Below are 23,689 nucleotides of genomic sequence, written 5' to 3'. Positions count from 1 at the left end.
GAGGAATTCTTTCATATGTTAGCAGATTGGACAAATTGGTCCATAACTTACTGACAATTTTTGATGTGAAACAAAAGAACCCTGGGATTTTGCCTTGTACATAAATAATAATGAAGACGGAAAGAGTCAGGATCAGTCTGTACAAAAAAATCATACATTCATACTGAATGGCTGTGACTTTAGAACACTAAAGTGGGACTGCATTAAATCACACTTTTAATAACAAAGACCACTACACAGGCTCAGGAACAAATTCAAATGGAACATCACATGATGACAAAATTTCATTTAAATGACTTTGTACATGGCATGGCTGTTAATGCCAGGCGGACTGGTCTGAGTATAAGTAGAAACTACAGATCCACTAAGATTTTCCTGCACAAACACGTGGTACTCGCAAGGTGTGTGTCAGTGAGCATGAATACCCAAAAGTTATTTACAGAGACCCAGGTTAAAGTGCTACCTTTATGGAAGTCTAATCAACTACATTTTCTCAACTGCCATGGTGATGCTACCACGGCCGAATTAGAATAACCAGTTAAAAGTAAATGCAGAAACATTTTGACCAAGGCAAAACAAACAAGCAAGCAGAGAACGCAAAATCAACAGAGAAATGCACTACCCAAATCCCTCCCAGGTCACTTTCTCCTGGAGTATGATACTGTGGATGAACGATAACAGTGATAATGTTAGCTGCTACTCCTTCATGCCATCTTGTACGACAAGGCAGTTGATTTTATTCAATTTTGCTTTTTATCAGTTCATATTTCAAAAGCCATCTGTGTGGATATGTGAGTGCAATAGTGCACATGGCATAGGCAACTTTCACATTTGTGAAGGCACCACTAATGCTAGACTGTAAGGATTTCTTTTTATTGTTCATATATTCATACTTGAATTGCACCATAGGTTGCCCTCCATATGATCCCATCCTTTTCAGGAAAGATTGCTTATTTTAGCAAGATAATATCAAAGCACTTTCAGCACCTTTACAGTGGCACAGCTCAGGTTTTAAATTGATGGACTATGAAAGGAAAAATAAAACAAAGAACCGTTAAGTAGCTGAAATCCTATATAAATTCATAATAAAGGGAAAATGATTCAAAATGTAACTGCCATGGCAACTAATAATACTAATAAACTAATCAAATAGTACTATAAATGAAAAATAAATAAAATGAAAAATAAATAACTTCAACTTCATTTTTTTTTACATTGTCTGTGAGAGGAGATGATTATTTTTTTTTATCTACATTTAATATAGTGTTCAGGACTCTTTTGGAAATGGTTTATGTGAATTCATAATAATATGTGACATTGATTGTGATTTTTTTTTTTATCTGACCCCATCAATTTAATTTTCAATGAAAACCACTTCAAGTAGTAGTTTCTACTGGTTGTTATGGTATTTTTCCTTACTCTGACAGTAGGCAACTTGGAAGAAAAATCTAATTATGTGCTAGAAGGATTTAATTTTGGTTACAAATAACTACAGCACAGCTGTCTTAGAAACGACATGATTTCTGGGCACACCATGGAACGATTTAGAAGGCCACGACATCTATAATCTGGATTTAGTCATGTCAAGCCAACACAAAGCCAGCTAATATGGGATTTTAAAAATGTTAGTTTGTCATAAGGCCTGACTTCAAGAAAAAGGCCTCTTTTTTTGTCCCCACCCGCATATATCTAGCAAAATCCCAGGAAACAGTGGAATTAAAATGGACAGTTCTTTATCCCTTTAAAGTGTAGAGGTTGTTTGGATTTCTGCTGCGCTCCCTGGTCCTGATCAAAGATGCTGTTAATCATCTCCTAGTAGCCGGTGAATTACTCAACACAATGTCCAGGGTGGCAACTGTGTATTTAAACACAGACTTGATGGATCATATCCAGAGAACAGAAACAACTACAGATTCATAAGTGCTACTGATGGTACAGTATGTTCCCATCTTCCAGTCATCCAGTTAATGAACTCTACTGACATCCTTACACGGCAGTAACATTTCACTGTCCTACTAGTCAACTTGACATATCCATGGGAATGGATGTCTGTATGTGTGTGCCTGTATGTCTGTGTCTATATGTCAGGTTGGGTATCAGACGCCACCTCTCTGGGGACATCTCAGGACCTCTAAGGTATCTCCCCCCACCACCACTTCCCCTGCCAGTGGCAGATGCTCTCAGACATCGGTGCGTTGGTGGTTCTTTGTGTCCGGGGGTGGGCGTCCAGGTACACACCGGCTCACTCCTTGGTGGCTGCTTATCGGGGCCTGGAGCCTGGGGCTCGCTCGGGCCACTTCGGGGGTGGGGTGCCCTCAGCCTCTCGGCCTGGGGCTCGTTCACTCTGTCACAGCTGGCTGCCGGCAGAGCTCACGGGCATGTCACTGCAACCCCCCCGGCTTCTGCTCCGCGGCTGCTGAGTGACCCCTCATCTGGGGCTCTCCTCAGCTCTTTCTGGGACAGTGGCGCGGTTGCCCCTCTGTTGGTCTTCCTTGGTCTCTTGTGTTCTGAGGGCCTCTGGATGTCTGGAGCCTGGATCTCCTCCATGCCTGCTTCATGCCCTGGAGGACGGGGCTGTGGCCCCCCACACCCTCTAGAAGATCATTACATGAAGGAACCTTTTAAAACAAGCGTGTTCATGCTCACAGGTGTACAGACGGGTGATCACACCCACAAACTACACCCTTTTTGGCTCCTACCTCAAAGCACACTGTGCGCTGTCGAGCTTACGTGCTGCACAATAATGTTTAACATTTAGTATTTACTGTTATATTCCCATATATCATCGTGATGTTGTTTATTATGTTGCTCTTTTTTTCTTTTGCTTGTTTTCTCTTTTTTCTTTCTCAACAGGTGATCCAGGTGATTGATATATGTATTTTTTTCTGCTTGTTTTGTTTGCTTTTGTTTTTTGCCCTTTATCACCGTTCCTCTTCCCCGCTGTTTTTCTTTCCCTCTTTCTTTCTCCCCTTTCTTTTCCCCAGTCAAATCTGTCCCGTATTTAGCAAGTGAAAATAAAATAAAATAAACAATAAAAGGTGAATCAAATAGACCATTACGGCAAGGCTGGGATGGTCCATTTGGTAAAGTAAATCTGTTGGGCATCTTTCTTCGCCTTTAGACAATAATTCTGATGGCAAAAGAGCCAAACGGGACAGGCAAAAAAACCCAACCAAACAAAAAAACTTGACACATCCAAACTGTCAAAATTTGTCACACTGTATTGAAGATGTTTTGAAGAGGTTTTCAATATGCCATGAAACAACAGCTACTCATCCCCAGAAATAATGAAACATATGCAAGCTTTAATGTACTTTTACACCTACACTAAACCACGTCTGCAACATCCTGCACTGTATTATCAACATACAGTCTATTTAAATCCAACATTTAAAGACAAAGGAGGTGTTATACTCTCTCATAGTGTATATCAAAACACCTAGTTTTATGTAAACGTATGATGCAAAACCCATGTTCTGAAGATGGAATCTGCGGGGCTGGATGTAGGTGGGAGTGCAGTTTTCTCTTGAGTAAAAGGTCAGGTTTACAGCAGCAGAGCTATTTATATGATAATAATCTAAATGACTTAAAGGATTTTTTTATACCACAAGATGTGCTGTAATACTGTTTTTGTTGCCTCTACAAGTAAATGAAATCAGTCATTTCATGTTTTTCTGATTTTTGTCAGTTCTTTGTCTACTTTGTCTACTCTCTCCTGTAGTTTGTGTTTTGTGAAAAATGCACCTAAAGGTGCTGGTGCAGAACTGTTTACATCAGTAGGTGGCGTAGTGTAGACGTTAATTTTGGAGACCAAAAATTACCTCCCCAAGCATAACTCATTCATTACGAACGCAGGGTCACAATTAGATGTAATTTATTTTGCATGCTTAATATTAGGATTACATGCTTGTGCGTTTTAATTAGTCCGATATGACACACCTATTCCACCAAATACAACAGCACGAGTCTCATTTTATATAGAAAATAAGCTGAACTTGTTCGTTTTTTCAGGATCTAAGATGACATCAGGTTACTCTAATCGTTGTTGCTCTGGTACAGTAGCCTATGTTGTTCAGTTCTCATTTTTTCTTTTTTTTTTTAATTTCCATTTTATGTTGTACCGCATCACACCAGAGGATGGAGCCAGCTTGAGAGTCTAGAAAACACTGCTGCTGTTGAGCGTAAAAGGGGAGTTTCGGAGCTTGGCAACATCTCTCTTGACGGTGCCAGGTGTGTTCAAACCTGTAGCAGACAAACGCTCGCAGATGTCTTTCAGCTCAGTCATCATGGGCTGGATCTCAAAAGCGTAAACCGCCAACCGGTAAGCGCTGCCGCCCGTCTATTTTCAGCCTACCCACAGGTATGAGGGATTTCTCATTGACGCACTAAATTTCAGCGTCTGACACTCCACGATCTATCGCCGAGTAAGTAAAAATATACTCTGTTTATATTTTTATTACTACTTCACGTTTTGAGGATCCTCTACAAGACGAAGGAAAGCGCGGATATGGTTCCAGAGAAGCAATGGAAAGCATAAAACCTTGATTATCTTCTGGTTAACCATATCGCTGCAGTCAACTCTCCTGTTTTACGCACAAAAAGCGCTCGGAATTATTGAAACCAAGGCAACTGTGCGCACACCGGAGCATAAGCCCGTGGGATGACAGAGCTCAGCGGCAAATTCACGGGTGAAGATAAGCCTCATAAATGTCAAGAAGATGAAATTCCCTGCAGGTCGCGAGAATAACTCACGAGGGTTTATTAGGCCGCATCACTTCGCGCTCATTTAACAACAAAAAGCCGAGGCGACTCCTACCAGTTAGATTGTTAGTTATTTGAAAAGGGGACAACCATGTCTAGAACACTGAAGAAGAAGAAACACTGGTCCTCTAAAGTGGTGGAGTGCGCCGTGTCATGGGGGAACCTGGGAGACTTTGGCTCCGTGGTGGAGGTCCTCGGAGGAGCAGAGCTTGGACAGTTCCCCTACCTGGGCCAAATGAAACTGGACGTGCTGGTGTGTCACGTAGGGAAGCTTCCCTACTACGGAGACGTTCTGCTGGAGGTGAACGGGACGCCTGTCAGTGGACTTACAAACCGGGACACACTGGCTGTCATTCGTCACTTTCGGGAACCGATTCGCTTAAAGACCGTCAAACCAGGTGCGTCCACTACTTTCAAACCTCATCGCTACTGCTGGTGTGCAACTCGAGTTTCTGTTTTTGTAAGATGAGCGTTTTGATAGGTTACACACACTAACCCTAACTACCCACATGCGTATGTACACCAAGTAATGCAGGACTCATTATTGATGATCATCACAACTACACAAACATTGATATAACTAGTTTTTAAATTCTTTTGGTACTTACAATATAAACATTTATTAACCACCTCAAAATAAATCAGAAAGGTAAAGAAAAAATATTAGTCTATCCCTGTCTACCCGCAGCTAAATAATTCTGCACTTCTTAAAGGACAGCCCAGACTTAGACTATAAATCTCCTACTGTCTCGGAGCATCTAAGTGACCAATTCGACCACCACTTTCTCGGGGAGAGCAAATAGTGATAATGGTAATAATGGAATGCAGCCCAGTAGCTTCTAAGCTAAGTGCACTTACATGCATAGAAAGAAGGCCTAATTACTGCCACCCATTATTCAGGCTTATTTGCTGCCCGTTGGACAGAAGTTGGTGTGGATAACTGCTCTGTTTTATCCCACTGTCCCATCATTCCCCATCCAGCTTTCTAAGGATGATTGCTTCAACATCCCAACTCTTGCTTTAATGCTGGGATGGCTTGGTAATGCTGCTGTTGCTGCACTGTGGCTCTGACCCAACCTGAAGTAAAGGGTTTTCGTGACACTGGTGGGGCAGCTTTGTGGTTTTAAGTTAGAGGGAGATGACTTTACTTTGACTACATGCTGGAGCTAGAATGTCTAAACAACAACTACTAAGGCTGTTGAAAAGGTTACATCAGCAGCAGCAGCTGAGTCTCAGGACCTCAGGCCAGAATCCCTGAAGATCAGCTGTATGTGTGCACATGCAAACTTGTGGTGTGTCTGTGCGCATGTGAGTGTTTTCATCCTTAGAAGTGTTTCAGCATTTTTAAATTAATAATGTTTTATATCTTTTATAAGTAAAAGATTAAAGGCAAAACTCCCTAGATCTATGAATACAGAGCCTGTTAGTGTGAATGCACATGAAGGTGTGTGTATTTCATGGCTTTACACTCTGCAGAGCTCCTTACACCATGCTCTCTGCCCCACTAACCAAGGATGATTAATAAAGGGCCTGAAGGAATGATAGAGCAAGGCCAGGAGAGAGAGACACAGTGGGAGAGAGAGGAAAGCAAAAGGAGAGAGACATGAAGGGAGACGGGGAGAAAATCGGCTCTGCCTTTGCTCCAGGCTCGACTCCCACGCAAGGCTGTTTTGGTCTTTAAAGCTCACAGGGAAGTAATAGGTGGCAAAGATGGCAAAATTCCTTGTCACATATTTCTTCACTGTCATCCTTACAAGTCTGACCTAGATGCCCATACGCTCATTCATTAACATGCTCTTCACTGTTCCTTTAGCAAAGAAGACCTCACAAAGCCCCCCGGCATCAGCATACAGATGGGATTCTTATATTGTATGGTTACGTATTATGTATCTGTGCACATCTGTGTTGTGTGTATACATTCCTATGAGGTAGCTTCATGTTTAATTCACATCTCTTACATAATTGAGTTAGCGAGTGGATTTTCTCCACTCTGATGGAGGAAATAGGCCTAGATCAGCTGTTACTAGCAAGCCCACTAAGCCACTTTAATAGTGGACAGAGTCCCTGGGACTACCAGATGTTCTACTATACTCTTCCCAGTTTCTTCTTGTGCTCTTCCTGTCTTGCCCTCTGGAGCTGATGGGCATCCTACAAAGCTGACATGTGGGGCAGAGTGAGGAGGGAAGACAGAGGTGCAAAGACAGAAATGGGAATTTGAGGAAATGATAGAGGGGAGATGCGAGAAATGATAGAGGGGAGACATACCCCTCGTCTGTGGGGGGATTTGTCTCGCTTAGCCTTTGATCGAAAAGTGAATGTGAGCTGAAAGAGTTGTAGAAACTATTTCAAGTAGTCTTCTATAGCTTGCTCTGGTGCATTATAGTATATTCTCTAGAGGCTGCCTAGAAGTCTCTTTCACATACATCCTCACATGCATAGCCTTTTGGTATTACAATAACAAAGTTCATACTATGCCTTTTCTAAGGCTTAACAACATGCCACAAGCTGGATGTGCCCATTTGGTATCTTTGATTAAGCTAGGAGATGCCTTTATTAGAAGCTTTGCGCTCAGAACAGGAATCTATTTTTGCCCGTACCCCCAGCTAAAGCGCGGAAAAGATGTCTGATGAAAAGCTTTATGATTGGCATCCCAGAATTCCCTTTCCGCTGCACAGTTATTTTCTGCTGTGCCTCCTATATGTTTGCAGCTTCAGTCACTGTGCAATCAAACATACTTGCAACCTGTAACCATTTTTGTGCAGCTGAATAGATGATGACTCTGGCATCAAATGAATAATTTCACATTGGAGTACACAGTGGAGCTAGTGCAACAAGCCTTCATTTGTCTTATAATACTAAGATTAGCTATGTGAATGTATGAAACGCATGTAAACAAGGCCTTGCTTTAAAATTGATGCACCCTGGTTCTTCTTCGTCTACGTCAGTTGGAGACGGAAAACGTAATACATATAGTCATGCAATCTAACAGTAGTCACCAAATTACAGGTTTATTTGAATGAAATGGTAATTGAGTGAAATACTCAAACATCTCTGGGGTGTGTGAATAACATTATTTTGATTTGGAAATGATATTCATTTTATCTTAATTGATTTCAATATTTTTTAATTGTTCCTCTGATAATGGGAACATATCACATCTGCAAAATAGCTTAATTCATCTGTTCCTGTAAGCTGCAGAGTTTCAGAGGCTAATTTTGTTCTTTATTGTCTTTCAATTTTGAACCCAAATTACATAATTGAGTTTGTACAAAGCTGCAGTAATTCTGCTATTGATAACACTTTGTTGCCTGCTCTTGATCACAGTTTGATTTACCTGATTCTACTCATACAGTAGCATTTTCCATTTACCTGCTGTTGATGCCAATAGAGAAAAATACACAGTGACATGAGCCCCTAAGCCCCTGTATCAAGCAGCAATAATGAGTGTGGGTTAATCACATTAATGCACCTCTCATATCAGAAAGTGCCTCTCAATGGAATCATCTTCCTGACAGGCGATGCTTTGTCGTTGCAAAGAGATTTGCAGTTGGCTGCAAAAAATGAGGGATTGAGTGAGAGTGGGAATACATCAGTCCAGAGAGCCTGGTCAAATAACTGGAGACATCTGTTCTTGCCTCAGATATGTTTCTGACAATCAGCTGAATGAAGCCAGAGAGCCACTGTGCACACCGCTCCTTTGGAACAGGACATGTAACAACGTAATTTAAGGCTGAAATAGCACTTTCTTACTGAGTTGAAACTGATTATGAGTGTTTTTATGCAGATTCAGTAAGACATCAGCTGTGTTTTTAATCTGCTTTGGCTTGGGAACTGATCTTGGTGATCTGTTATTGGATGATCAACGCTTTGGTGATTATTTCATTACTTTCTAAACTTCTATCGTGATTTTCATTGCTCCTGTTGTTTTGCTTTGTATACTTTGTGCAACCTGCTTTAGGATCTCAAATAAATACCTGACTGTATTGTTTATTGGAAATAAATATTCTTAATCACGTTGGCGTTAGTTGGCTGAAAAGAATTAATGAGGAAAAAGTTGTGCTGATACATGCAATAAACTGTAGGCACTGATGAATTTTCATTGACCTCATTAATAATTTAAAATGGAGGTAATGCAGATGATAGATTATAGAAAATGAAACTGCACAAATCTCTGCTGGACACTTATATGAGATATAAGCATAATATTGCATCAGCCAGCCTGCTGGCTCCTTCTGAATTTATTAAAAACATCACAGATCTACTATCCTCAAATGTATGGGCTTAAAGAACCTTAGCTGTGGTTTTCTATAGTATGTTTCATGTTTGTACCTAATTACTGCTGTTTTCTAAAGCAGGCTGTAATGTTTCAGTTCTTGTTTTTTCCCCTGACTTTACAGGTTTCCATGGTTTTCAGTTCTTTTAAATGAAATATAAAAATCACTCCTCTAGAGAGTCTATAAAGGTTATTATCACAGTGTATGTTTTTATTGTTGCCATATATGACTGTGTGGTAACAGCACATAGATTTTTCACTCACAACTGAACAATGGCGACATAACTGTAACGACAACAAAAGCCGGCATAATGTTCACTTTGATTCTCATTCTGTTCTGAATTGACTTGGAAAGTCTGAAATGCTACATGGAAATACAAAGCTAAAATAGGGTTTTGTTACTTAGAGAAAGTTTTTTAAAACCTACTATGGACAAACTAAGCCGAACTCAGCTTTTAGCTACTACCATAGCTTTTCTTTTAACTATATACAATAAATATCTGACATCATTGGGAGAATAGGGTTGGGAATATGTCTGAAGTTGCCCTTTCTCAGTTGTAGCACATAACTGGAAATAGGCTCTTTCAAAGGATTTCTCACTACAGGAAGTATTTAGTTTGGTAAGGTCAGGGTGCTGCTTGGATAGAATAGGGCAGGAGGAAGGAAACACTGTCCACTTGCTGTGAATTCACTGGACAATTACCTGTGCAATTGCCACATGGGTGCAGTCGGACATCACACAGACTTTGTACTAAGGAGCTGACAGGCAAAAGACTGTTCAATTTCTGATCCAAATGGAGTTGTTATTACATGTGTAAAAACGGCTATAAAATCTTCTTGATGTTGCTCAGTTGTCATGGAGCTGAATCTTTTCACTATTGATATGATTCTATTAAAAGAGTGATCTCCAGTCACTATGTTGTTATCAGACTTCTATGCTAGGTATTGGTGAATATAGCAAACACCATGATCAAGCATAAAGTGGCTCAGAAATCTGCTTGATACCATTAGCACTGTAGGATAAAGTTCAGTGATCGACTTTGCTGTTGTGTCATCTGAACCAAAGCTGTATGTCTTAAACACTGAAAAGAGGAGTGGAGCTGTCAGGTGATCACTGCATAGTGGTGAGTTGGTCCAGATGGTGGGAAAGGTTGTTAGATAGACTTGAAAAACTCAAACTGGGAACTTGTGGTGCAGGTCCCTGCCTGTATGGTCTTTATCTCCCATATTTGGAAGGATTTCTATGACATCTTGGAGGTGGGTGGGGACTTAGTATCCAAATGGGCAATGTTTAAAATATCCATTACTGAGGCTGCTGGCAAGACCTGTTGTTCTAAGGTCATCCTGAGGTACCAAGGACCTGCTGGTGCACGCGGGTGGTGAGGAGGCCGTCAGGTTGAAGAAGAAAGTTTTACTGGCTTGGTTGGCCTGGGGGGATTTCTTGAAGCATCAGCCAAAAGGGTTGCATCCTCAGGAGTTGCGAAAGCAAAAACTTGGGTGTGGTAGGAGTTTGGTGGAGACTGTGGAGGAGCATATTTAGCAGGCCATAAACAAGCCAACAACTCAGGAAGGTTAAACAGGGCTTGGCTTAGGGCATGTTCAGTTGGGGAGGAGAACTGCTAACCTAGACTGGAATATTGTTGGGCCATGGAAAGAGCACTTTGAGGAACTCGTACATCCTGCCAAAATGTCTGATGTGGAGGAGGCAGAGGTCACCGGGGTAGTTTAAAAGCTCCCTGGGAGTAAGACACTATGACTGGATGAGATTCACCCTGAGATGCTGGACACTGTACGGCTGTTTTGGTTGATACGCTTCTTTAATGTCACAGAGATCAAACATCTCTAGAGATGCTGCTCCTGCATGTCAACAGAAGACAGCTGAAGTGGTTCAGGCATCTGGTTAGGATACCTCCTTAGTGCTTCCCTTTTGAGGTTTTCCATGTACGCTAAACTGGGAGGAAACCCTGGAGTAGACCCAGAACCGCTTGACCTGGGAATGCTCAGGGATCCTTCGAGAGGAACTGAAAAATGTGGCAGGGGAGAATGTTTGGAATACCCTGCTTAACCTGCTGCCAGTGGATGGATGGGTGGATGGATGGTTGAATGAATGGATGGATGCATGGGTTCACAAATAGTGTATTCATTGTCACAAACACCACTGCAATAACACCTGTTCTAAGTTAAATGCACAAGCTTTTTCTTGTTGGGGGAGAGAGGTTTAAACTCAAGAGAAAAAATCAGCTAGACAAAAGCTTAAAGAATCAATTTTTACACTGCATCCTGAGGGAGATGAAATTATTGGTTCCTACAGTTTTTGTGCTATACCATCTTATACAAATTAAGATACTAACATTTAAAAAAACATTGGACCTTGTTCTAGAGGCAAAGTCAGGTGATTGCCAAAGTTAGCAGGTTGAAAATGCCAGCCATGACAAACCATCACATTGTTGTTGAAATGTATATGATATTAGTTTGAACCTAAACAGCTGACCATGTGGGGTCTGTGTTTAAAATGCTATAGCAATAACCACCCTTATGTATAATAAGGTTAAACACCATCCACTTGTGCATGGTGTTTAACGCAAGTTAAGAAAAGTGGTTTTGACAGAGAGACTAATCTAATTTAAATGTTATTTAAAGGTATATAAGACAAAGAACCCTTTAAAGCTTACTCCAATCAGATGCTGATGATCTGACACTTGCGATACTTAACCTCTACCAGTGAGAAGCACAGCAGCAAACAATTTTTTCTCAAGCCATCCTGTTGTTTTAATACCACTATGCTGCGAGCATATCACCATGTTTATCAGCTAGCGTGGTTCTGTTGGTGCTGCACAGGGACATTTGAGCAAGACAACCAAACAATAAATACAAGACAGTTGCAACAGCACCTGCGTATGACAATTAGCAGGAGTGCTGCTCCAGCCTTGAATATTGTCAACCTTCTAACCTCGCCTCATTAATGCCTCATTAATTTCTATTGCTGCCTCTGTACTTACTTTCCCTCTTCACTTTTGCGTAAGATGGATATATTTCTATAAGAGTTTTGTCTCTTAAAATGTTGTACAAATAGGTGAAGCTTTAAGACATAATCTTTCAAATTTGCCCAAACTATTTTAAATTCTTATCTAAGTCTATTTTCGTTCAATTAATATTTTTGTTTTTGAACCCATTCCTGCTTTTTGTATCGTTTGGCCTTTTACACTATATCATCATACAAGGCACTTTGCTGATATACAGCTTGTTTGTCCTTTGTGACTCTCATCAACCATCTCCCGTATGTGCCTAAGGCAGCTGTCAAGTTTGTAGTGAAGTGCTGCTGTCTTACCTCACGCAAGCACTCATGCAGAGAGAAAGAGACAGGCTGAGAGAGAGAGATGTGTTTTTGTAAATTCAGATTACAATGATGTGCATTAATTTTAGAGATGCACCTATTACAATTTTCTTAGCCAATTCCTTTTTTTCTTTTTTCTTTTTACAGTTTGTCCTGCCAGTACCGATTTTGCAGATTCGATTTTTCTTTTTAAGAACTAAAACTCACAGCCTAAAGAAAAAAATAACTTTTTTTCTTAATGGAAAATATTATTTTATGATAAAAGAAATTAAAATCTTTAGTTTCCCACAAGTTACAGGCTCTTCTCTCACTGAAATAGCTGAAAATAAAGTGCTCTGCTTTTGGAAGAAGGCACAAATAATTAACTCAACACAAGTTTTTATACACTAACCTTTAACTGGCATATTTTTTTTACATTCCCAAACAAAAGCAGGCACAACAGATTTATATAACAAAACAAATGTCAGTAATACAGTTTTCCAGTATGTTTAAAAAAAATTCACCAGACAACATGACATTGATTCCTTTCTCTTTTTCATTCGACTCTATAATTTTCCTCTTTACTGCTTTGATCCTTGGCTCGTACTGAGGCTGCTAGCTTGTGGGTGTGCCACCCTCCCCCGTGTGGACTGTGAACACGTGTGCCACTATATATGGAATATATATCCCTAAATTTAGTAAGACTCTCTCACTAAAAGCCTAAATAGGTACTTTTTACAGAAACACTGAATTTGTCCTCATATTCATATTTTTCCCTAAAGACTTAACACCAAGAAATGTGAGACCCTGTTAGGGAGAAGAAATTAATGAAGTTTCCAACATAAAATAAAGTTATTTAAACTAAACTTAAAAAAGCAACATCTAAAATGATGATGCTGTAGATGTGTTCTAGTTTTACATTTCTCAATCATTAAAGGGCATCTTGATGCATTCTCAATCATCCAGGTAAGTAAATCTCCAAAAGTTGATTGTGTTGATCTGGACGTAGCGTTTTCAGTGGGAGAAACGTTTGGTTACTCATCCAAGTGACTTCTTCAGAGAGGAGGGGGCCTAAGAGTACATCTTTCACCATCTTACAATGCTGTGATTGCAGCCATTCCCCAACTCTCTGTGAATGGTACTCATGGCCATTGATCAGTGGTCTTTGATCAGTGGTTGTTGATCAATGGTCATGAGAATTTGCATAATTAGGATGAAGGTGACCTCCCAGCCCATTGTTCCTTCAGTGGGCTGGTTTCAGTCATTATGCAAATGTACTGTTTATAAGATTGGGGAAACCTGCAGTCAGCTGAGACTGAAGATGTAACTTGGATGAGTGACGAAACGTTTCTCCCACTGAAAATGCTATGTCCAGATGAACAGAATCAACTTTTTGGACATTAAAGGGCATGCACATATCTTTTTGAAAATTATTTAAATTATATGAGGTAAATTAATGTCTCTAATCACAAGAAGTTTTGGCAAATGTGTTTTTTCTGCATCCAAACCAAATGGTAGTTTTGTTTTTTGGCAATGTAAGATATCAAGAGCAATATCAGAGCAGTATTGCACCATTTTTCTAATAATGTTACTGCAAAGCAGAGCTGCCAAGATCCCATAGCATCCTATGAGGGCCCACTCTCTCATGTCTCAAAGTGTGTTTGTGGGAGTGGAGGAGGGGGGAGCTGGCGAGGGGAAGGTGGGAGGAGGCGTAATGTGACTACAACACAAACAAGCGTAAAGTTGCTCCCACCCCTACTCAAAGTCCTCAATAATTCATTTATACCAGAGCGGGATACTCCACTGTGCATGTGCGTGTACATGTGTAAGTGCGTGGCATCTTGTGGTATTAGTGTAAAGCTGGAGGATGCAGTGAAAAGGCATAGCATGACTCCTGGTCTCCAGCCCTCTCATTATTCCCACTTTAATCAAATTGGTGCTGCTCTGTAACACTTTCCACTAGCACCTGCAACAATCTCAACGCAAACAGGTCTCTTGATTAGATGGTTTAAGGCTGGAACTCTGTGTTTTGAGATCAGTGATAAAGAGTGTTTCATGGTGATTGCTGTGCAGGATGTGAAATGTACAGTGTATATACAAATCTTTGCAGTAAGGCTTGTATTGAGAGATGCAGAGGTGGTTGAAGTGGCTGATAAACTGTAACTTCTAGTTAATTTCATCAGAATTATAAACAACCACCTTTGAATTATTGGTTTCTTTCAGTTAAAGATTAACATTAACTAAAATACACATCTGTATAATGGGTATTGTGGCAAAGTTACTGATACATTCTGAAGAATTGAGTCTAAATTGTCTTTTTTGCACCTGAATATATTAGCTGACATGGAAGAAAACTATTTTAGTTATGTCTTGGGAGAAATAATTCTTTGATTCTTTGCTGATTTTGTAAGTTTGACTACACAAAGAAATGAAAAGTCATGTTTCATTTTAGTGGAATGAGACAGGATATCTGTTCATGAGTGTTCATTTCTTTGTAAGGGAGAAAACTTAAAAATTCCAAGGGAATCAAAGAATTATTTTCCTCACTGTATATAATACCAAGCGAGCAGAGAGTGGTGGACAAGGGTCATAGTAGCACTGTTTAATGTGTTTGGGAGAGACAGGGGCAGGGAATACAGAGAGGATTACTTCCACTCAAATCTATCCTGTATGAAAAAAAGAGCAAACATTCATAGAAGTTGCATTTTCTACACTGTATAACTGTGTATCTAATTGAATTTGCTACAGTCGCTTACAATAGCATCGGTCATAAAGCCATAAAGCATACAAATAGCATTTGGGTGTTTACAGTATCTACAATTTCCTCTGGGATATTTTTTATCTTTGTAAGGTTCTGGGGGATTTCACTTCCTCCCTGCCTTCAGTCTCTGTTCCAATTAAAGACTCTGTTGTCTTCTTAAATGCCTGTTAGCGCTCATACAGCGATATAATGACTAATTCTAATCCTGGCCCCATAAATATGTATTTATTGTGGGGTTATAAAATCACGTTATATATCTGTTGTGTTTTCTGTGCCCCAATAGTAACAAATTATTTGCAATTGGAGTTGGGCTTTACTGCTGACTGAGTAGACGAAGAATAATAGGCACTAAAAATGGTCATTTTTTGCTTTGACCTGCATCCTATTTGGCCTCATTACCCACTGTTCCTTCTGCCTGCTTTGTAAAGAACTCTTTTCTCTGCTCCTATTTCCCCATAACTATGGCCATGAGCCTTATTTACTACGGTACATGAAATTGAAATCTGTCATTCATTGCTCTTTTTCCGAATGAACCGTGGTTTATTTATACAGTAAATGCACAGATACTTGTTAGACAGCACCATTACCTAATAATATCATAAAATGGTCTAAAACACTGCTATTATTTTGTCTCCTAGAACCCAGAGAAACCTATGTGTTACAGGATAATACCAGGAATTAAAATAAATCCTGAAAGGATAGTTTTTGTAATGTGATAGCACTAAAATTATTATTATTTTCTGAGTACATCAGTCACATCCTGCAAATGTGAAACTAAATTAGAGGAAAAAACATAAAGGTTTGGATGTGACGGTGGCTTGGATCATCTTTTGCATGAGGATCGCCGTTGTCAGTGTCAGCAGATTAGAGGAGATGGCTGGTGAGGAGTCACTCAGACTGAGAGGCTTGTTTATTTTACCAGAGGCACGGCAGCCATACGGCCGCTGACTGACCCAGCGCGTGAAGGACGTTATCTTTATGCAACAATGATTGCTACATGCAGTTGTCTCTGCACCCCCTTCAGCTGCACTCAGTGATTGCACATTTAGCCAACGTGTCACTTCCCACCTTCCTATTATACAAATGTGCATTATCCTCAAAATGGGGTTTTATCACTGCAAGATAGGGGCTCAGGTCACCTCTAGACTGCTCACAGGTAATGGGCCTTGACATCTGAATTAGTCTACTCTTTCATAGGGTGATTAGCAAGTAGCTTATGATTCTGGGGAGATGTTGATAGGCTGACATAAACAGGCAGGGGTGATGAGCCAGTGGGTTGCTCTCTCTGTGGCTCATGATGGGAGGCTTGCCAGTAATATGGCTCATCATGAAGTGGTCACGGTATGGTTTTGCAGCTGACAGTGGGTGGGATGGAGGGGGTGACTGGGGAAAGTGCGATTACGTGTTTACACTGGTGATTTGGCCACTCGGAGTATATAATTTTCATTAGCCAGTACTGCAGTCTGAGGATCAAGCCGATGACCCCGTAAACTTTATGAATAGCAGAGCTTTAAATTTTATACCAAAATCCTTTTCCTGTCTCTGTATCTTGGCTGTGTGACTGGCGGCCCAGCTGTTACGCTTATCCTTCCCCCAGCTCTTTTATTATTCCTTGGCTGTGTGATTCCCTGTGTGCTTGTGGCGGCAGGGGAACGGCTGGCTTTGTAGAATCTTAATAGCGGTGAGCTAGTGCCAAGCTTTCCATTCGCTGCTCGCTGCAGGCGTGTGACTGAATGCCAATGAGACATTAGTGTTGAAACAGGATGGATCAGGCCAGGCCATGGCAGGCAGTATCTGAGTGGCTGTAGAGCCCTTTACCAGGTGAAGTGTGCACATGTCGGCTCCCAGAGGGTTCACAGCAAGAGGCGCTCTGTGTCTCAGGGTTATCTCAGCGCACCTAATCATCAGAATGCACCATATCTTGTGCTTCTCTGTCAAGAGTGAGATAATCTAAGTGCATTCTGTTCGTCTTTGACTCAGTGTTGCTTTCTCTGTAACATACTGCCCCAGAAAGTGAAGATGTTAGATTAGACCTGTTAGATTCTGATTCAGTAATTATATGGAGATAAATTACGTTAAAGCTGGGGAGCACTCTCTTCTCTTCTCTTCTCTTAGATTTCAGATCAGACTGGGTAATAAATATGATCATAATTTACCATAGAATGCAATCATTTGTAAGACTGTTATTTAGGCTTACCCTTGTAATACCACTGTTTGTCTGGATATAATCTCCTCACAACTGCTTATCACCACAAATTATTTATTGTTACCTCAGTATAATTTTAAGGCCCTGAATAAAAAGTACATCACTGAAGACAGTATTATTAAACTGCAGTGATACTGCAAAATACGTTTGTCTTGCCCATCCTTGCTGTTTGGTTTTTAATTGATGTATAGTCTCATTTTGTGTCTCCCCTGTGTTCATTCTGATCACATAAGTAATCACTGGGCTAATTAGATGGTTGTTGTTGCTGAAATGCTTAACCAGCCATCTGGATGGGAAAAAAAATCCTGTTTTTCCAAAGGAGTTTTATCCCATTTTTCAAGTTGCACCTCTGCTACCTAATCAAAGCAAAGATGGCAGCTTGCCAGCTACCTGGATTACAACTGCAAAGGCAGGGAAGACTGAAGCATGCTCGTGTAAGTGTCTGTGTGTGTGTTTGCGTGTGCATGTGTTTTATCAAGTCATGAACAGTGAAAGCAACAACACTGGACCTGTTAATGGAGATCTGCTTTACTTTGGTTCTCTGTGTACATGCACACACACCCATTGGCACTTTAATTTGTCTCTTTCGCAGCATGCACGTGGTGCTCCACATGACGCAGATGTTGTTAACAGTGGGATGGAATGATGGGTGGATGTGAAAGGCCCAGTTACCCAGTCACTGCCTAATCTGATTACAGACAGCTTTGCACGGTCATCCTGACTGGCTGATGAAGGGCATCAGAGGAAGGACAGATGGCCGATGGTTGTTAACAGCTGTGGTTAAGGCTATTGTATAATATACAGTTTTGGTACTGGTATGAGGGGGGCAGGTGCTCCCATTCTAGTAACCGTACCATCAACACAGCCATGTGGTGATTTTTAAGCATTTGAGATGAAGAATTCTGATTCTACAATAAGTTGTAATTCATCCTAAAAACGTATCTTAATGCATCAGCCATTAATGATTTACATTTTCCACAATTCATGCAACCAGTTTGGCTGGCATTGTCTGTAATGCCACTTCCCTCACTGTATGCAGAAAGAAGTAGGAAGACAAGGGTGTTTGTATTAGATTATATATAGAACACGTTTCACAGTTGATTAACAAACTAAAATCAAGAGTGGCTTGTGCTGATTAACATTGAGCTCGTTGTGTTTTTCAGGCTCTCTAACCAACCGCTGTCAAAAATGTGACTTTGTAGCAGTTTGTAAGAATAATAGCAGCTGCTGCTGGAGGAGCTCTGTCAGATTTGCAGGGAAATAACACTGAAATATTTTTCTCTTTTCTCTTTTTATTGTAAATGTGAAGAAAATTTGTAGGATTGAACTTGTAGATGACCACAACACACCGATAAGGATGTTTAAACCCATTTATAAGACCAATTCTGTTTCTGCAAAAGTTAGGATACAAATAATTAAAAAAATATATATAACTGAACAAATCGAAGCATCAAATATTAAACTGGGAGTTTTTTGTGTATTATAAACTGTATATCCAGCAACTGAGGACATGGGGATGTTTACCACTGTCTTGCATCACCTCTTATTTCAACACTCTCTAAGCATTTGAAACAGAGTACAATAGCTATAGTTTTAAAAGTCAAAATAATAGAGAGGTTATTTTTACTAGGCCCTGACACATAAAACACTGACATTTAAAAATGCTTTACTTTCTTCTTTATATAGTTTGTTAATATGAATTTCTATGTATCAATCGTTGTATCTATCTATTAATGTCTGTCTGTCTGTAACATGTACATATAGACTGATAGAGATATTTAATGGTGTGATAAAAGCTGAACTGGATTAAAAGCATAATCATGTACCTCTGCATTATGGGTGACAGTAATTGAGAATGCTGAAAGCTTTCTTGAGGTGTTTAAGGATTAAACACCATCAGCGACAATGACCATCAACATCTAATTTAGACTTATTTAAATATGAAACATACTTTCGTGAAGTGGCTGTTTTTAAATTAATTATATAAAATTATTTAAAATCCAAGCTTGCACAGTGTCTGTGGATGGAGAAAAACCTTAGCATTCAAGCTGTAGAGATGAAACTGCCCAGTATTTTAAAAGGAGAAAAAAAAAATCACATTACAAAGCTGTTGCAAACTAAGTAACCATAATTAGGCAGAACAGGTTTAAAATTTCTAGGGCATTTGTTTTGTTTTAGAGACAACATAAAAGCTAGCAACATAAAAGTTTGTTTCTAAGGTAAAAGACTAAGCCTTTGAAATAGTTTTAACAGTGTGGATAAAAAGAGAGCAAAATCTAATTTGACATCATTGCTGCTGCTGCTGCTTCCCTTTTGTTTGCTTACTGTATGTGAGAGCTTTGAGGATTTGTTTTTTCACACTGGGATGCGTCAACATCTTTGATTTACCCGCATTTGAAACAAACTTTAAATCATATAGTTGTTTGCACTAAATATAACATGTCAGTTCTGTATATAGCACGCATTAAGCGTGAGTGCAATCATCACTACTCTGTGTTCATGAAAGCAGGTGTTGCTGACAGGCTTTTAGCCTGCCTGTGCAGCAAATTGGTCAATAAAAAGTAAAAATGGAGCATTCTCCTCTGCTAACTTTCTTCCTTTGTTCAAGGACTAGCTGTTCTCTGCTCCGTTGCACTCTGGTCTGTGTCTGCAATTGTGTGCGCTATGCCAGTGATGCGTCACAAATTGTGGTTATACCTCTGAAATTTTGATACAGATCTGTTGGTTCCCTCTTTGTTTCGCCTCTCTGTTTATGACCTCATCATCTGCACAAGTCCGGGCCTGTTGTGTTGCAGACGCACTTAGTGAGGAGTTAGGTTTCTCACATAACAATTGTTTAGTTGGGGGATTCGAACAACAGTGAAACCAACAAAAGACTTTATTGTATAAACTGATACAGCATCAGGCGACAGAAAGCTGCATATTTACAGGGCTGCAATAATGAATAAGTGTCTTGATTTTCAGTTTATTTTCCTGCTTATTCAGATGCAGATGGGATACACGGTAACATACGCTCCAGCCTAACATCATCAGTGATGTGCGTAATGTAAAAAAATGTGTTTTTCTCCAAACATTTAAGGTAACACCGTTACATCAAAGATGCCGTTAGTTCAGGCAGGTCACAACTGATCTGATGCCACCCACAGCAGCTGATAGCTCAGCTGATAAAGTTTGCTATTTAAGTTCTTTTAGTCTGCTCACTGTTGTTGAACATTTCAAGCCACTTTGAAACCCACATCCAGTCCAGCTCCACCTTTCATACTGTGTCTTACTCAGTCATATCTGTTGTCTTACTGCTGCCTTCAAGCATTCTTGTTTATATACATTGGGAAGGTAGGAAGATCCAAGAAAAGAGCTATACCACCAAATATGAACTACTGCATATGGAAATAATCTTATTTTGACTATACCTGATTACCATCCATTCAGTTCAGACATTAAATGTATTCTTTTTACTGTCATATAAAACAAATAAAACTAGAAAAAAATTCTTAAAAATTAAACTCACTTGCATTAACTGTGTAATTGTTTAAGCTGTTGTTTGTATTTCCCTATGAATAATTGTAAACCTCAAAACTAACTTTTAAATAGGTCAAATTTTGGATGCTAATCTCTGTTAAGCTTAGTTATTTACTACCTCAGACGTTGTTGTTAGTTTTCATACTGGGGGATGGGTTTGCGCTTTGGCGCTTCAGGCCAGATGATGCAGTGTGGCATTATGATCTCTCCTCTGATTCAACAGACTGAGCCAGTTTGTGTTTTGACATGGCTGACTCTGACCCCGAGCCCCAGTCTGTCTGGATGACTGTTTTTATACCTGGCTGAGCAGGCCTGCCATTGGCATTCACCCACACATGAATGTACCTACAAGCAAATCCATTCACATACACGCACACAAAAAACTTTTAGGTTGGATGTGGTAGAAGATGGAAGTCGGCAAAAGGCAGTCCAGCTGTCCATCAAGCTGAGGTTTATTTTCACATAACTTATGTAGTGTGATGGGTAATATTTATTTTGAAATGAGAACCAAAGCCTGACAAGAGCGATATTAATTTTATTATGGCGAGTGTGTGATTGTGGCTGTCTCCAGGCTGACATTTGAACAGTTAATAAAACAGAAAAGGCTTCTTGGATTGGAGACCAGCAGAGGCAATGCTTCTAAAAGTTAATTTAAAATATGAATGATGAAAATGACATTTTTAGCTCTCTCCGATATTGTGAAGTGAGTGTTCAGACCCATCGTTTCCTTGTTTGGTGCTGTCATACTCAATAATGCATAGAATCACTTATGAGGATACATTTTTGAGCATTATTAAATTAAGGGAAATCGAATCTTGCGTTTAAGTGAATCTCAAATTACAGACTCCTTTCTATTTTACACTTCATATGATATTCAATTAACAAAAAAAGAATGAGTTGGAAAGCTTGTATTGTTTCTCTCTTCCTCAAAACACAGAAACAGCCTTGCGTGAAGAATCCTGCTGCATAATGTCTCGCAGTTCTCATGAATGTATTTAAACGTAAAGCATTGTTGTCTGTCTCAACAAGTCGGTTATATATATTCACCCCAATTAGATCCTCTGACCTGTAACGCTCCTTTTGGTATAGGATGCCCAGGTTTGAGATCATTTGAGATATCACCTCGAGAAATGTCTGTGTTTACTGAATGTGATGGAGCCAGACGCCTTCTAGTGTTAACAATCTGTAAAATACATTTTAAAAACTCTAAATCTGAATGTACCAACTGAAAGAAGTCATCGGTTAGACAACATTACAGCTAAGCTGAGATGGCATACCATTAACGTTCCCATCTTGTCACGCTGTCACTAACTCGACTCCCTCGTCATGGGTAGATTGATGCTCTTGTTGGGTGAGGCTGCAGATAAAAGAGATAATAGCTCCTGCATGAAACTGCGTACAACAGAATATGTGGATATGTTTGTTTTTTGGCTCAACCAGGTCATGTTTTTGAAAAGGCACGCTGTTCCCTGACACCACACGGAGTACCGCAAAGCAAGGAGTACTTTTCAGTTCTACTCAAGACAACCACTGCAGAAATGTGTACCTTATCTCTAAATCTGGGCATGGATAAGTCACAGAAAAGGCCAGAAGAAAAAATATATATTTATTTTTGAGTGAACTGTCAGGAGTTGTGAATGTCCGTCATAAAGCGCCGATCCTTTTTCAAGGATAGGTTTCATTTTGTCAGTCAAGTTAATTTTGCTCCTTTGAAGACCCCAAAATACATTAAAAAAACAAACTAAAAAAAAGGAAAAAGTAAACATTTTACTCGGAGAGATTTGTGAAAAGAAATAACAAAATCCAATTTTCATATTGATAAAAATCCCATTTGGTTTGAGCATTGCAGACTTATATCTCTATATTTGTGAGTCAGATGCCCTGGGAAGACCTCTGCAGTTTGAATTTTTAGGTTGTATTAACAGTAAAAGGATGCAAGATTGGAAGAACAATACAACCTGGGAAAAGAGTCCATTTGGCAAGCTATTTCACAGCCGCATACCAAAGCAATTTCGTTTCTCTGGAACACAAACAAAAATTGATCTGTGTAAATAGACTGGATTACTGTTGCACTGGAGGGGCCTAACAGAGGAACACGGACAAATATATCCACTTATCCTTCTGTCCATCCATCCATCTATCCATCTGTCCATTCAGCCGTCCAGCGAGACATTGTTTTTTTTTCTGACAGGGATGTTGCTCACTGTGACAGGCTTATTGACAGGCCAAGGAGGAGCTCAGGATTATGGGAGTAGAGGACATCATGAGTGCTTTTCAGACTGATGTGGAGGGTAAGGCTTACATGTTGTCAACAGGCTGAACACACCTCAGTGGCATGTGTGGAATCCATGCAGCTGAACTTTGACAGAGAGCGAGAGAGCTTTTCTGATGAAAACCAGTTGAACCAGTAGCACCTTTGGACATGCACCGTTGCTGCTGAACATTTGGGTTTATTTATCTGTGTGGAAGAGGGATAGATGTATATAAGCTGATTTAATTACATTACTGACCTTTAAAAAGGGGAGGAAAAAGCTAATAAATAACGTCATGGTCTGGCTGCTACTGAGAAAAATAACAATTCTGTACATGAAGCATTTGTTGTGTATTCATCTATTGAGCTTCAGTAAAGCTCAGCTTCAAATGGCAGCACAAGTTCGCAGTGTGACAGGTTTGGATATTGAATATGAACTTTGCATTGTACACCGAAGGACTAGGGTTTCATATTTTTATGAAACTAAATTTTTCTCTGCATTCATTATATATGTGTACATGTAGATCTAGTTAAATTGGGTGGTGGGTGGTTATCGCTGTCCCCTCACAGCAAGAAGGTCTTGGTCAATCAAGCAAAACTTTACT

General features: G+C 39.9%; 1 protein-coding gene across 2 annotated transcripts in view; it reads left to right on the top strand.

Annotated features, from left to right (window-relative positions):
- Positions 1-4,198: 4,198 nt before the first annotated feature.
- magi3b (membrane associated guanylate kinase, WW and PDZ domain containing 3b) overlaps positions 4,199-23,689 on the top strand; it is a 125,051-nt gene continuing 105,560 nt past the window's right edge. For both annotated transcript variants that reach the window (XM_085407314.1, XM_085407316.1), the window contains exon 1: positions 4,199-5,159. In XM_085407314.1, coding sequence (XP_085263440.1) covers positions 4,853-5,159 — 307 coding nt within the window. In that variant the 5' untranslated portion in view covers positions 4,199-4,852. The remainder of the gene's footprint in view (positions 5,160-23,689) is intronic.

This window comes from Rhamphochromis longiceps, linkage group LG5, assembly GCF_057381845.1.
Source record: "Rhamphochromis longiceps isolate RC_006_pf linkage group LG5, R_longiceps_female_GT1.1, whole genome shotgun sequence".
Taxonomy (NCBI): domain Eukaryota; kingdom Metazoa; phylum Chordata; class Actinopteri; order Cichliformes; family Cichlidae; genus Rhamphochromis; species Rhamphochromis longiceps.
The sequence above is the reverse complement of the archived record's forward strand: the minus strand, read 5'-3'. Positions and strand labels throughout refer to the sequence as shown.